This window comes from Marmota marmota, unplaced genomic scaffold, assembly GCF_001458135.2.
Source record: "Marmota marmota marmota unplaced genomic scaffold, marMar, whole genome shotgun sequence".
NCBI lineage: Eukaryota > Metazoa > Chordata > Mammalia > Rodentia > Sciuridae > Marmota > Marmota marmota.
In genome coordinates, this window is record NW_026000005.1 from 51,823,523 (window position 1) to 51,838,876 (window position 15,354).

Genomic DNA, 15,354 nt, shown 5'->3' on the forward strand with positions numbered 1-15,354 from the left:
AGCCTTCTGTGGGTGGATCCCACGCCTGTCCTCTTTTCCTACTGTGAAACTCACGGGGCCGTTTAGAAACTTAGGCAATACAGCAGAGCGTAAAGGCTCAAGACACCTTTTCGGCTGACTGGCAGCCTCTGCCTTCCCTCCGTGGGCTGCTGCTGAGTCCCTCACTCTTCCTGTTGCAGCTTGGCATTGGGTGGTGGCAGCCTTCCTGACCGGGTTGCCCTTCTCTTTTGATTTTCATGTGCTTAGGTTCATACCAGAGGTGCAGACGCAGTCACGTGTTGTTTTTTTTTTTTTTTTTTGGCATTCACATTTGAAGTAAGAATTTTCTTTGTTTCTTGTTTTCATACTTTAAACGATCTTACTTATTGTGAAGTCAGTGAAATATTCAAATATATTTTCTTTAAAACATTTTATGGTTTCTTTCTTTTTTTTGGTACTGGGGATTGAACCCAGGGGCCCTTAACCACTGAGCCACGTCCCAGCCCTCTTTTGTATTTCATTTAGAGACAGGGTCTCACTGAGTTGCTTAGGGCCTCGCTAAGTTGCTGACGCTGGCTCTGAACTCACAACCCTCCTGCCTCTGCCTCCCGAGCTGCTGGGATTCTAGGCGTGTGCCCCTGACTGAGCCTCGCTTTTCTTTTCTTTTTCTTGTTGTGGTTAGCTTCTCAGTCTACTTTGGGATATGGTTTCGAGTGAAGTTTTTCCAACACTGTTGGTGGGCAACTCCACTGGCTCCGGTGGTCTGAAGGCTTCCTTGGTGTATGGGGTTGTGGCCTGCAGGTCTCCAGGGGGCCTGTGCCCCTCGCAGACTGTTAATCTCGGCACACTCAGTTCCTGTTCTGATTGGCAGCTTCTCACTCGTCTTAACAGCCCCCGGGGCAAGTGACCTCAGGCCTCTCTCCAACCTGCTTTAGTTATTCCTCTCCCTTTCTTCCTGGGGGTCGTCCTTAGAAACACCTAGTGGCATGCTGAAGTGGCACTAGGCTCATAACAATAGGGCAAGCTCCTCACAGCAGAGGCCACAGGAGCGGGCCTTGCTGGGGTGCTCTCCCCCGAAACTTGCTGGCGTGAATCAGGATTTGCTTGCTGTGACATCTTCCCCGAGAGCTGTGGGCTGTTGAGCGTGAGGCGAGTTCCGCTGTGTCTGTGTCCTGAGACACAGCTCGGGGCAGGGCTTGCCGTTGGACTCCTACGCCCCTGTCACCGGGATCCAGGCTGCGTGCTGCTGAGCCTAGGCCTGGGAGGGGGCTCGGCCTGTGGGGTGGGGGCCTGGGCACCTGCGGTCCGGGGCCACTCTGCCTCTAGGAATTCAGCTGCTGTGTGGAATTTCGCTGCACAGACGGTTCTGCTTAGCCAGGTTGGGGAGCTCAGCTCCAGCCGGCAGTGAGAGGGAGCCCTCGGCCTCAGCAAGAAGCCATTTGAAATCTGGGAATTTTTCTGGCAGCCTCAGCCTCCAGGCACGTGGGTGGCCTCGGGATCCCTTACTCATAAAACCCCATCGGTGTTTAACTCTTCTAATGGGAAGGAGAAGGGTGTGAGTGGTGGTGACCCAGAGCGCCTCTTACAACCCGCTGTTGACAGTCTCATCTTCTTAAGGAAGCAGGACCCAGCAAGCAACGTGGACAGTCTGGACAGGTCACCCAGCACCACCTTTGAAGTAGGTGGAGAGATGCCTTCTCCTCCCAGAGGCAGAAAATGGGGAATGCTCTTTGATGGTGGCTTCCGAGGCTCCCAAGTGTGTCTGCTGGGGCAGAGGCAGCAGCTGCTCTCATCTCCCCTGCTGCCCAGGGGACATGTGTCTGCGAGTGTCCCCGGGGGCAGAGTGCATCTCAAGCCTCCGAGGCCAGACGTGAGGCTGGCAGCCCCCTGGTCGTTGGTGGGTCTTGCTGTTGAAGGGAAATAGACTTTTCTTTCTTGTCCTTCGACCTTTACTGATAGTAATTGGCTGTGGCCTCTAATGATTTCTCCACAGAAATGGAAATAGCAGCCCTGAGTCTTAAAACAATGTCCTTTGATCTAAAAGTTTCAGGAAATAAAACACCTTTGCAGTTGTGGGATCCAGAGTGGGATGTGTTTCCAGGAGTCCCCGAGCCTGCTGCTGCCCACGGGTGGCGTCCTCTGCAGGGCACAGTGGGGCCCTCTGGGCGGTAGGCTTCCTGCCTGCCTGCAGACGTCTGTGGGATTCCAGGGGCGATGTGCTTCTTCAAGTCCATCCCAGGACTCAAGTCCACACCTGCCACGCGACGGACATCTGTGTGATGCGTGGACACTGTCAGATTCAGCCCTGTAGGGATGGCAGCGGCACTGTGCTCTCAGAAGAGGGCATCCTGTACGAGCTGCCCCTGCCCCAGGCCTGCCGCCTGGCCACTTTGCTAGTCAGGCTGAGCTGTGTCCCCACCCCAGGCACGTACCGAGTTGGGCCTGTACTTGGAGAGTCTTTAAAGTTGGACTGAGGTGCTGAGGTAGGGTCTAAACAGGAGAGGAGGACACAGACCTAGAGAGACGACCCACGGGGCACAGAAGAGGGCATTCACCAGCCAAGGAGAGCAGCCTCGGGAGGAGCCAGCCCGGTGGCCCTTGACCTTGGGCTTCGTCTGTGTGGTCTGGGTCGCCTTGTGGACAGGCAGCCCAGGCTGACGGGTGCTTTGCCAGAGAGACCGTCCTCTTTCTGCACAAGACAAAGCATCTGTGGGCATGGCCTGAGCCCTGGCAGCACAGGAGCAGTGAAGTGTGTTTAGAGAGTTGCTGGGTTACTGAGCGGCCTCCGGATCAGAGGCCCAGGTCTGCCACCTGTGGGCCCGCTTGGTGCCCTCGGAGGTGCTGATGTCTGGGGTTCAGCCAGGCTCTGGGGCCTTGCAAGCCTCCTGGTCTGGGCTCCTGGGTCTCCATCGGGGACCCTGCTCAGTGCTCGTCCTGGAGACAGGACCTCCCTGGGCAGCCTGCGGGGGCAGGGGGCTCATGTCCTGTGCTGTGGGAACAACATCCTCAAGCCACACCTGCAAAGCTTTTTAAAACCTATTTTTTATGGGTGTCTCCAGTTTGTGAAAAAATTCATCGCGCTCTCACTGAGGATACCCACTTTTCTGCTTGTGTGTCATACTTCAGTAAAATGTTTAAAAAGCAACTATTGGTTTCCCATAACCTGGCTTCTTTCTGGAATCCAGGATCCTTGGAGGCTGAGTCAGAAACCTACCCAGCGTCCTCCAGATCAACCCGGGTGTTGACAGTCTGCTAAGCTAGGACTCTTCCACCTGTCTCCCTGGCTGCGTCCAGGGGCTGCTGCAGCTTGGGGCTTCGCCTGGCCTGTGTGGCAAGCGTCTGGCCGCTCCTTGGTCTCTCGCTGGCCTCTGCATGGTCGTGGCCAGTTGGCACCACCTGGCTGGGCTCTGGTCACCCCTGTCTTGGGCCCTCCCGGGACCTGGGTGGCCAGAGGCTTCACACTAGATGAGCAGTGGAAGTCCAGCAGCTCAGCCTGGCCAGTGGGGAAGGAGAGCCTGCAGCACAGTGAGACGGTGTGGGCAGCTGCGTGACCCCCGGGGTTCCACACTCAGGACCCAGAGGCACTAGCCTCTCCACGCTCAGTGTGGTCTGGGCCTGTGGCTGGGACCTGGGAACGCATGACCTCTGCTGACCACGCAGCCTCCTGAAGCCTGGGGCTGCCTCTCCCTTTGCTGGTGGCCCTGCTGGCATGGACACAGGCCCAGCACCTTCTCAAGGCCCCCATGCACGCAGGGGGGGCTTTCAGTCAGTGGCCCACACACTAAAGACACTGCCCTCAGCGGCCCCTAGCTGTCCTCTAGTCTGTCCCAGGCCCCGGCTGTCTCGCTGATGGCAAGGTGAGGAACCCCACGGGGCAGTGCAGAAAAGGGATTGGCCCTCCTTTCTCCCAGGGCTCTGTGGTCCTGAGGCTCCATCTGTGTGGCCACCTGGGTATTCCAGTGGCCCTGACAACTGTGGTCAGCTGGGTGACGGGCCCTGGCACCGACTCTTTCTCCCCACTGTCATCCCTCTGGGCTCTGCCGGCTGCTCCTCTTGGGGTCGTGTTCCTCAACACGGGCCAGCCCGCGGAGCTGCGGACTGTTGGCAGCCACCTGAGCAGCAGCAGCTCCGAGCCCACAGGCTGCCTGTGCCCAGTTCCCTGCCATCCCACAGCACGGCGGGTCCCTGGGCTCCCTGGCTCACCTGGAAACAGCCGGGGCAGTGGTGGCTCCTTTTTCAGCCTTCCCAGGCTCCAAGGGCTGAGCTCTGCCCTTCCTGGATCTAACAGGCCGGTGGGGAGGGCCAGCAGGGCCAGGAGCCCCCTGCCAGTGGGTGCGGGCAGACAGTGTGGGCTCAGGCCCTCACACAGACCTTGTTTGGGCATCTCCCTTCTTTTTTTTTTTTAACCTTCAATCTTTATTAAATTAGTTACAAAATCGACATACTCTCCATGATTTTTACAAAGTAGCATTGTTGAAATAAAACAGACTTTGGGGCCAGAACACTTGAAATGTAATCATTTTCCTACTTGCTGAGTCGACTGGTACAAGTTACCTGGCCTCTCTGAGCCTGTCTCCGCACTTGTAAGAGGAGACAACACCTGCCTCATGGCATAGCTCATGAATGGTGACAGTCACTGGGGTCACTGGCAGTGTGGGGCAGAGGTTGGGGCCTAAGGACAAGTACTGGGTTCTTTCCAACTCTTTCAGGAATCTACTGAACACAGGCCCTGGGCCCCCACTTCCGCGGGGACGGGCAGCGCAGTTGTAAAACTCGCTTTCTGGAGAAGTAAGAATTATGGGCAACGACATTAATTTAAAAGCTTTTAAGGAGCCATTCACCTGTGAAAGTGCTCCCCAGGTGGCGGCCTTCCTGAGGAGGGCAGCGGGGCTTTAAAGGGCTTAATTACTGCGCTTCTGGCCAGGGCTGCAGGGGCTGGGGGAGGCACCCGCGGGTTGAAGGCAGCGCTTTGCTTAGAAATAACCCCCTCTCTTGGCCTCGGGTCCTGCCGGTCACACCAAGAACGAGCGCCAGAACCCGTGGCAGGCCCGGCCGGTGTCTCTGCAGCCTCGGCGCCTTCCGCCCTCCGAGGCTGCACACCTTGCTGGGTGGCCGCCAGCCCCNGAGAGCACCCTGGGCTGGCTGTGCGGCGCCCGCAGCCCCCGCGGCTTGCCCGGCTGGCGCTGGTCCTGATCTGATGCTGTGGTTCTTGCGGGCTCTGGTCCGTGGCCTGGTCAGCTATTTCCCTGCTCCACAAGCTCGCACCTGTGCTGGCCAGCTGTGCACAGCTGGCGCCAGGAGAGGACAGCAGACACACCTGTGCCTGTGTGGTGCCCCAGGCCTACCCAGAGCCAGGAGCCGTGGGCACTGTGGCACACTGAGGCTGGTGACCGCATGTTGGCAGGGGTCTGCTGCTGCTCCTCTTCTTACCCACTTGGGCCCAAGAAAGGCAGCCTTTTGGCTCCTGGAAATAGGAACCCCACGTGCTTTTGGAAGTGCTAGATTTCTCTCTCTTGAAACGCTCCTCCCCCACTCTCGAGATTTCAGGTGTCCTGTGGTCTGGTGGTGGGGACATTGTGTGAGTTTTCCCTGAGACTGTCATGGGTCCCTGCCTCTTCTGCTGCAGTGGGATTGCTGTTAAGGGCACCCAGAGGCCAGGCCCGGCTGGTCTGGCTCCCAGCACAGGCCACCTCCAGGCCTACTTCAAGTCTCCGGTACCCACCCCTCGTCCTTGTCCACGCCGGCTCTCAGGACTCAGGGCCCAGCGCGGCAGCCCTCCAGCTCTTCCCTACATTTCCTGTAGCCGGCAGGGTTTCCTTTCCATCCCTGGCCTCACTTTTATTTTGAAAAACTTCAAACCAGCCGAGAGTTGGGCACTGGAGCTGTGGGGACTGGGCTGACCGGCGGTTCACATGGCGGGCAGGGGACGTGCCCTCCACACCTTCTCCCCAGGACATCTTCTTTCAGGTCAGGGCCCCCGTGTCCAGGAGAACCATAATATCCACTAAAAGGGGACCAAGGCAGGGACCCATGACAGTCCCCAGAAGGAAGGAGGGGACCTCAGCTCTGCCCTGCAGTTACTGGCTTTCCCCATAGAGAGGAGTGTCAGGACCTGTCAGAAGAGGCCCAAGTGCAGATTTAGGAGAGCTGGAGGGGTCTTCAGGTCAGCAGGACAGAGCGGGACACGTGCAGAGGGAGGTGGGTTTTGGGGTCCCAGGCTCTTCTCTTAAGGGAACTTTGTAAGAGGTGACGTGGGAGGTGCTGTGGGTACGTCGGCTGGCCAGCTGCACTCTGCTAACCACAGGGGTCACGGCGGGCTGGCTCTTTCAGGGTCTCTAGGTCGCCGTCACCCAGTCAGCGTGAGTCCCCAAGGACTCTGCATGTCATCTAAAGGAGACTCCGGGTGAGCTGCGCTGCTCAGGTCGGCCACCCAGCTCGCCTGCTCCCAGGCCTGGAGGGGGCCCAGCTGGGAGCCGAGGGACGTTGCTGGAGCTGGTGGATCCGGAGCCGTGGTTCCCTTCCCTCCTCTGCCTCCTGGTCACCCGTCCCATTCTGCGGTCCTTGGAGGTGGCTGCAGCACACCGTGCAGCTACCACAGGAGGAAGGGGCGCAGCCGTGGCAGGTCTCCCCACCACGCGGAGGCCTCGCAGAGACGCCCCCCGGGTCCAGGGAGAACCCCAGTGTCTCCACGCCAGCCTGGGACTTTGTGGGACCCTGGCTCTGACCAGGGTTTCGCCGTCTTCCTCCTTTCCTCCCAGATTCCTCATCCTCTCAGGGACCCTCAGCCTCAGTGCCCTCAAGTCCTGTCTGTCCATAAACCTCCTCCCCACGCAGGGAGCCGGTCAGCGGGCGCCCCGCCCACCGGGTCAGCGTCCCACGGGGGTGGGGGGGTGGCAGGGAGCTTTCTGTCCCAGGCCAGGCTTCCTTCCCACACAGGTCCAGGGCTCGCTCCCCGCCATCTTCTGCACCACTGGCCTCTCAGCCGCGCCGTCCCACGGCTCAGCACTGGGCCACGCAGCAGGCTCCTCGGCTGCTCACCGCCCAAGGCTCTGGCCCACGTGAGAGCCTGGGGGTCTTCTCCCCCCCCCCGTCCCCTCTACCTCCCACTTCTTCCTCAGTTCACTCCAATCATCTGTCCCAGCCAAGTGCCACCTATACACCCTCCTGGTCACCAGTGACCTTCCCGTGGGTGCCCAAGGGGTCTCAGCCCCACACACCCTCAGGTCACCAGTGACCGTCCCGTGGGTGTCCAGTGGGTCTCCATTCCCTCCTAGGCACCCTGTAGTGCCTTGCTTGTGGCCTGTTCTTGAGACCCATGTCCCCTGTGCTCCCAGGCACCCCTCCCCCCCATTGTCCCCTCCCTCCCAGTTTGAACTCCTCCTTTCCTGCTCATGACCTTTGATTTCCTCCCTCTGTCCCACAGCTCTGGCTGGTCTCCAGGACTGGTGAAGAGGGACAGGCACCCTGTCTGGCTCCGGTGTTTGGAGGGAGCCCTCAGTGTTCTCCGTTTAGGTCGCTGCTGGCCTGGGGCTCAGTGCAGGTGGCGGTGGCAGAGCACTTTGTAGACGACACCCGCTCGCCTGTCAGTGAGCCCTGCGGTGGCTGCAGTGTGACACTCACTTGTCACTGCAGCCACCTGTCGCCCCCCTCATCACCAGTTCAGCTTAGACTGTGCCAATGGCCGACTCTTCTCCCAGGCTCTGCCTGTCGCCTGGCCCCCCTCCATGCCTCACGCCTGGGCTGGCTGGGACGCTGACCGTCTCAGTGGAGGTCACGGTCGGCTCCATGTCCCTCCACACACCTCCTTCTGGCCCGGCTCTCATGGCATGCGGCCCCCCTGGCAGAAACACAGGAGCCACTTAGAGCACCCTGTCCTCCTGCCTGCTGGCATTCCATGGCCCACGCCAGTCGTGTGGCCACGCCAGCACCCTCAGGTTGGTGTCCATGGGTGGGCGGAGCCAGGAGAGGCAGAGAAGCCATCTCAGGCCTGATTAGGCTCACCTGCCACCACAGCCAGCACTGCCCCGATGACATGGGACCGGCTGACACCTCTCCCGCCACCTCATACACACACACCTGCTGCATCTATCCATCCGTCCATCCATCTGTCCGTCTCTAACGTCAGTGTCACCCAGTCTCCACAGGGGTACGGACACATGCGCACACACACACACACACACACACACACGCGCGCGACTTTTGCCAACTCAGCCTTAAGCGGGCAGTGTGCATGGAAGCCGGGAGGACGTCTGCACCCCTGGCCCAGGAATCCCACTCCCCTTGGTGGTTTAATGAGCACTCACAACCCCTCCGTTGCCTGCCCTCTGAAGGGAGGACGAATTGGGCTTTCCTCCCCGTGTCTGCTCCCCAGGGCAGTGGCCAGCATGAGGAGGGCTTCTGAGGTACCAGACCTGCCTAGCTGTCGCTCCTTTTTTTGTTTGCCGAGTTGAGATGTTTTATTGAGCACTTGCTGTGTACTACGAGCCAGGTAAAGACGTCTACGGATTCTGCTTATACACTGTCACCTCTACCGTCCCTGGTGAGGGTGCTTAGTCCTGGGCCAACAGGCCGTCAGGGGCCTGCCGTGGTCTGGGACAAGGCTGGGGGAAGGGGACAGTGCACAGTCAAGGAAACCAGGAGGATGTTGCCGAGTGGCGCCGTCGGGCAGGCCCCAGGAGGTGGTGTTCACGTCACTCCTGATCCAGTCCCATTTCCAGTCATGACAAGACCAGGACACAACCGCACCAGGTGGGACAGGAGGAGTTAAGGTCCCTTGGGGCAGGGAGGGTGGGGGGTTGCTGGAGAAGCTGAAAGGGGTGGGTGGGTGTGCTGAACAGTGTCCATTCCTGCCAGTGACCTCTCCCTCATGGCCCTTCTCTCGAGGTTCCCTGTGGTGTCGTCCAGGGTTCCTGCCTCGGGGATGGAGCCTCCCCACCCAGAACAAGAGAAAACCCAGGAGGCCGTGTTCAGCATTTGAGTTTCAAATTCAACTCTTGAAACGTCCCGGAAGAGGCAGCATGTGGGAAAAGGTCTTGCTGTCTTTAAAGGCTCAACTTCTGTGTCCCCAATGTTACAAACACATTTGCGCCACAAGCAACCGATCTGGGAGGAATGCAGGCTGGACCTGAGAGGCAGTTTTTCCAGCCGCAACTCTATAAACACTCCACAAGCGGGAGAGGCGGGGAGGAGAGCCGCAGGCAGAGTGACTGAGCCCGGCCGTGCAGCCGGGGTGTGGTCCTGCCGGGGCTGGAGACAGTGTGCCTTCCAGAGGCACCGCGAGGCTCTGTAGAGGAGGGATTCCTCTGGAGAGTGCTGTGCTTGGTGACAGTCTTTGAGGACTCTCCTGGGAGGCTGCGATGCCTTGCTCTTGGAGATGCTGCCCTTTCTTGGGGGCCAGAGGCTGCAGAGGGGCAGAGCAGGGCATGCCACATGCCAAAAGAACCTGGGGGCCGATGAAGGGCTCCTGCACCATGAGAGAGCTGGCCAGGGTCAGGTGACATCCTGTCCACAGGACACTCAGTAGGAAGAAGCCAGAGACACAGCTTCAACCCAGGGTGGGGCCAGGTGAGGCCCGCTTGTCTCTGCCGAGAGGACCGAGAGGACCCAGGCAGGAAACGCTCTGGGGTGGGGGCGGGGTTCTCCAAAGGCCTCGAAGCTGAATTGTCAGTGTTTTGGGTTAGACACGAGGGGTCCCCAGATGCCCACGTGTGAGATGATCTAAGAATGTTCAGAGGCAAAGTGATTAATCCACTGATACGGATTAACGGGGTGATAACGAAGGCAGCTGGGGTGTGGCTGAGGAGGTGGGACACGGGGTGTGCCTTTGGGGCTTCTGTTTCGTCCCTGGTGAGGGGACTCTGTGTCCCTGGTCCACGTCCTGAGCTCCTTCCCTCTGCCTCGCCCCTCTGTCATGGTGTCTGCTTCACCGGGGCCCAGAGTGACGCAGTTGGCTGACCGTGGGCTGAACCTCTGAAACTGTGAGCCACAGGAGCTTCACCTGCTCTCTGTTGCCCTCTCAGGTTGTGGTCACAGTAAAGCAAAGCTGACCGCAGCAGTCAGCATCTCGGCACCCAGCGGAGGGGGACGCTTCCGGGGCCTCCGTCTCTTCCTCTGCACCCCTGATGGAGACTCGGGGGGCACTTCTCCACCTCCTTCCTTCCTGCACACACCCTGCAGCCTTCATGGTTGAAGGGAAGTCAGGCTTTGAGATGTGGGGCATCCATACCACTGATAGTATGTGACAATTAAATCCTGCCTTAGAAAAGTGTTCAGCAGCACTAGAGTCTCGCGGTGTGTCAAAGTGCCCGTGGTGGCTGTTTCCATGCCAGTGTTCACCTACAAGGGGGTAGCAGTGTGGAGATGGGTGGCACTGAAGGCTGGCGGACCTTGGCAGCGGGAGCGTGTTGGGATGTGCCTGGCACCACCGTCTGGAGAAGTCCTGGTTCCAGACCTCATGAGTAGTAGTCCCCACTCGGGGTATGGGTCCCAGGAAAGAAAAACCCTGTTCACGGAGCACTTGTCCCCAAATCCCCAGCCACCCTCTACACCATAGCCCTGAGCCGGGAGCACCAGGTGTAGAGGGAGGTGGACGAGCCGTGGAAGTATGGCCTGGACAGAAGGGTGGGCACTGCTGGCCAGGCACGGGGTGAGGGTGAGCAGCCTCCATGCAGGAGAGCAGGCCTGGCCCTACACACGAAGTAACCCTGGACACCCAAACTGTTGTTTGTCAGGAGGAGAAACCAGACTGGTGGTCCCTTGGTGAGACATGGGGGAGGACTGGCTGGATGGGGACGGTTCCATCTTGGGAGGAGGTGGAACACACACATCAGGACTTGGCAATCCTTCTTTCCCTTTGGCATTGTTAGCTAAAACCAGTGCCGAGCTCCATGAGCCTGCTGCAGGGTTGGGGTGCACCAGGTGTGTGGCTTACTCCATGCACTGACTAGTGGCTGGGGGCGGTGAGGGGGTGGGGGGGGACAGGTGAGTGATGCAGCCCCCATGTGAGGTGCAGGTGTGGCTCCAGTTGTGGAGTGTGGACTCCCGGGGCACCTCTGAGGCTGCTCTGACTGACCACAGCAAACTTGGTGACTCAAAACAACAGGAATGAGTCTCCTGCAGTTCTGGAGGCCAGAGGTCTGGGGTCAAGGCTTCTGCAAGGCCACCCTGCCTCTGGAGGCTCTCGGGGACCTGTCTGCTGCTTTGGTGGCTGTGGCCAGCGTTCCTTGGCTCCAGGTCACGTCCTCAGCCCTGCCTTGTGGGCGCAGGGCCATCTCCTGGGCATTACACCTGCCCCTCTCACTGACCGCGATGGCCTTCAGGGCTCACCTGGGTGATCTAGGATAAGCCCCCTTCTCCATCTCAAGATCATTCACCAAAGGGCAGGAACCTGTCCTCCAAAGCAGGTAGGATTTACAGGGACTCAGCCCTGGCGACTTTGGAAGTCATTTTTCAGTCTCACACACAGTGAAATTGTCTTTCAGTTTTGTTCTGTTTCAAACTTTTCATGGTACTGGGAGTGGGGTAAAAGTGGTCATCGTTGGATGATAGTTGATGCCAACATTCTTGATATTTTAAAAAATAGATTTGATTCTTTCAAAGAAGCTTTAAATTTATAGCAAAATCTAGCAGAAAGCACAGAAATATTTCCTATGGTCCCTGTCCCCACACGTGCACCAATATCCAATATCCAGTTAAAGCCCCCCACCAGAGTGGTACATTTGTCACAACTGATCAAGCCACGTGGACACATCATGATCACCCGACCCCACAATTTACATTAGGGTTCACTTTGATGTTGCACGTCTGAGTTTGGACAGACGTGTGTGACATCTCCACCACCGCAGCGCTGTACAGCATACTTTCATTGCCCTAAAACCCCCCTGCGTTCTGCTATCCCCCTCCCCGACTTCCCTTCTAACACTTGGTGACCACTGTTCCTATCGCCACTGTTGGTGCTTGGAGCTGGTCTGTCCTCCAAAGCTCATGTGTTGACAGCATGGTCCCCACTGCTGCGGTGCTCGCAGCTGGAGCTGTGGGGGAACTGACTGGATCGTGGGGGCTCTGACGGCTGAGTGGACTCCTGGGTGGGACCAAGTGGGAGGAAGTAGGTCCCTGGGGCGTACCCTGCAGGGGTTCATCTCCTCTCTGGCCCCTTCCTCCCTCTCCCTGCTTCCTGGCTGCCGTGAGCTGAGCAGCTTCCTCCGACCCACCGCCTGCCATGAAGCTCTGCCTCACCTCAGGCCGGAGCCCTGGAGCAGCCGGCCCGCGGTGACACCTCTGCGCGCCAAGATCATCTTTCCCCTCTGAGTTGTTTTGGCAGGTATTCGGTCACTGCAAGAAGAGCTGACTCACCTGGCTGTCCCCACGTTGGCCTCTGCAGACCGTGCTGTGGCCGGTCCCGGCGGCCTTCTCTGAGCAGGTGCCCTCTGCTCTCCGTGTCTTCTCGCGCTGGGCACTGCTGTCCTTTTTCATGCTGAGCCGTGCTCCGCTGTTGGATGGGCCGCAGGATTATCCACCCACCTACTGAAGGGCACCTGGGCACTTGTGATCAAGCTGCTTTCAATGTCCTTGGGTGGGTTTTTGTGGGGGATAAATTTTCAGCCCATTTGGGTAAATACGACACTAAGCGCCGGTGCTCGGCCGATGGAAGAGCAGGTTCAGCCTGGCACAAACTGCCCGATCCTGCTCCTCCAGAGCGCCCACGGGCCCTGGGGGTGGCTCCTGTGCCCCGTGTCCTGCCGGCACCTCTGTGGTCAGGGTCCTGGGCTTCACCATCCTTCCCCCATACTTTTGATTGGTGCATTAGAATCACCCACGGTGCTGGGATTCATTATTGCGTATTCACACACGCACGATGTCATTCCTGGTAGAGTTCAGCCATTCTAATGGTGTGCAATGGCCTCCCCTTGTTTTTATTGGCAATTCCTAATGACAAGGATGGTCAGCCTCTTTTCATATGCTTATTTGTCACCTATCTGTCTTTGGTGAGTTATCTGTTCAGGAATCTTTTTCATTTTTTTAAAAATGGGTTGTTTAGTTTCATGTTGTTGAATTTCGGATAATGGTTCATTATAAGATGTGCCTTTTACAATATCTTCTCCCATTCTGTGGCTCGTCTTCTTGTTCTCTTGGTACTGTTTTCTTTTTTCCTTTGTAGTATAAATTTTAGAATTTAATTAAGTTCACTTTACATTTTTTTCCTGTGTTATTTTCTGGGAGGTTTTGCATTTTACATTTAGGTCTCTGTTCTATTTTGAGTTGATTTTGTGACGGGTGTAAGGTCTGTGTCTCATTTGTTTTTGCATGTGGATGACCAGTTGTTCCAGTGATGTTTGTTGAGAAGATTTTCTTGTCTGATTGTTTTGTTCTTTTTGTCAAAGATCAGTTCACTGTTTATATGTGCTCTCTCCATGAATCTTCGGATCTGCTCTTTTACCGGTGCCACCCATCTGGATTACGGGAGCTTTATCGTGAGCCTTGAAGAGGGGCAGTGTGTGTCTTCTGACTTTTTCTTCCTCTTCAATATTTCACTGGTTCTAGGAGTCTTTTGCCTCTCTGTATGAACTTTAGGATCAGTGTGGGTTTTGTGTGGAGATAAACAACTTGCTGCCACTTTGATTGAGATTGTGTTAAATCTACAGATCAAGTTGGAAGAACTGAGGGCCTGACAATATTGAGTCTCCCTATGTAGGAACATGGTATATCAATCTCCATTTCTTTCTTTTATTAAAGTTTTATAGTTTTCCTCATATAACTCATAAATATTTTATTAAATTTCTTCTTAAGTATTTCACATTATGAGTGCTAATATAAATGGCCCTATGTTTTTAATTTCAAAATTCACTGGATCATTGCTGATATACAAGAAGTTGTTGGATATTTGTATACTCGCTTTGTTTTCTTGATATATTCATTTATTATTTTTCTTTTTAAAAAAGGTTTCTTTTAGATTTTCTACATGGACAATTCTGTCATCTGTGAACAAAGATAGTTTTATTTCTTCTTCAGAATGAGTATACCTTTTGTTTCTATTACTTAGTGCATTAGTTAGCACAATGTGGAAAAGGACTGGTGATGAGGGACATACTTGACTTTTTCCTGATCTTAGGGGGAAATCTGCCCATTTTTAGCATTTTTGTATCACACATACTTAATAAATATATAGAAAACCACTAAATATGATGTTAGCTGTAGGTTTTTTGCAGCTATTCTATCTCAGCTTTAGGAAAATTCCCTCGAAGTTTCCTGAGAACTTTTATGTCTGTTTTGGAATTTGTTAAATGCTAGTTCTATATCTCTTGATATAATTATGTTATTCTTTCCCCCTTAGCTTCTTGTTGTGATGATGGAGTCCATTATTTAATTTTCAAATGTTGAAACGAGACTTGTACCTGAGCTAAATCTCATTTATAATGTGTATAATTTCTTTTTAAATTCTGTGAGACTTAAGTTTTAAATATTTTTGAGGATTCTTGCAACTATATTCCTGAGAGATATTAGTGGTCGTTTTCTTTTCTTGCCGTTTCTTTGTCTGGTTTTGGTATCAGGGTAATCTGGCTTAATGTGGAAATGAATCAGGAAGAACGAGGAAGCCTTAGGAGAATTCTGGATACTTCAGAAAGGACTCTTGTGTGGATTCTGGCAGGTCGTGTCTTTCACACTGTTCATTAGGTGCAGGCTCTCCGACTTGGAGCTCTCCATCACACTTCACCACCCCTTTGGTGTCCAGGGGTCTGCAGTGGTGTGTGCTCCGTCGTTTCTGACAGTCGTGAGTGATTTGGTCCTCTCTCTCTCTCTTCCTTGTATATTGACCATAGTTCTTTAAAGTGCATGGTCTGGTAATCCCAATGCCCCTGCTATCTGAGCCTGCTCCAACGCTTTGTCTCTCCAGTGTGCCTTTTGCCTTTTAGAGTGCCTTGCAGCTTTTTCTGGTAGCCAGGCGTGACATACTGGGTAAGAGGGACCCCGGAACCTGAGCTGTAGCCACGTGGGTAGGCGTGGGGGTGTGGAGGGCTCCTGGGATCCTGGGGCAGATTCCAGCCACCTGCTGAGGCTAAGCTCTGGACTGGGAGCTTCTCAGGGTCTCTCAGGTTTGCTTCCCTTGAAGGTGGTGAAGGGGGACAGAGGGGCTGGAGTCGACGGCTGCCTCCCTTCAGGCCGGGTAGACTTGACAACCCCCGCAGGTGGGCGCTGGTAAAAGAGCTCGGCCGTGGGCAGTCTCCTTACGAGCAGGATGCCCTGTCGCGTTCCAGAGTGCGTCCCTTCCCTCTACTCGGCCAGGAACGTGCGTTCCTGGGAGAACCCGGTGGACCCTCGAAGGAAACTCACACAAGGGTGAGGGAGGGCTGCCTCATGAGCAGACCCTGAGATTTAACT

At 55.9% G+C, this 15,354-nt stretch overlaps 1 protein-coding gene across 1 annotated transcript in view; it reads left to right on the top strand.

The window, feature by feature from the left end:
• The window catches only part of LOC125618136 (atherin-like), a 34,106-nt gene extending 23,860 nt beyond the window's left edge, over positions 1-10,246 (top strand). The window contains exons 2-4 of the mRNA XM_048807997.1: positions 6,388-7,037; positions 7,403-8,727; positions 8,863-10,246. Coding sequence (XP_048663954.1) covers positions 6,388-7,037; positions 7,403-7,735 — 983 coding nt within the window. The 3' untranslated portion in view covers positions 7,736-8,727; positions 8,863-10,246. The remainder of the gene's footprint in view (positions 1-6,387; positions 7,038-7,402; positions 8,728-8,862) is intronic.
• The last annotated feature ends 5,108 nt before the right edge of the window (positions 10,247-15,354 follow it).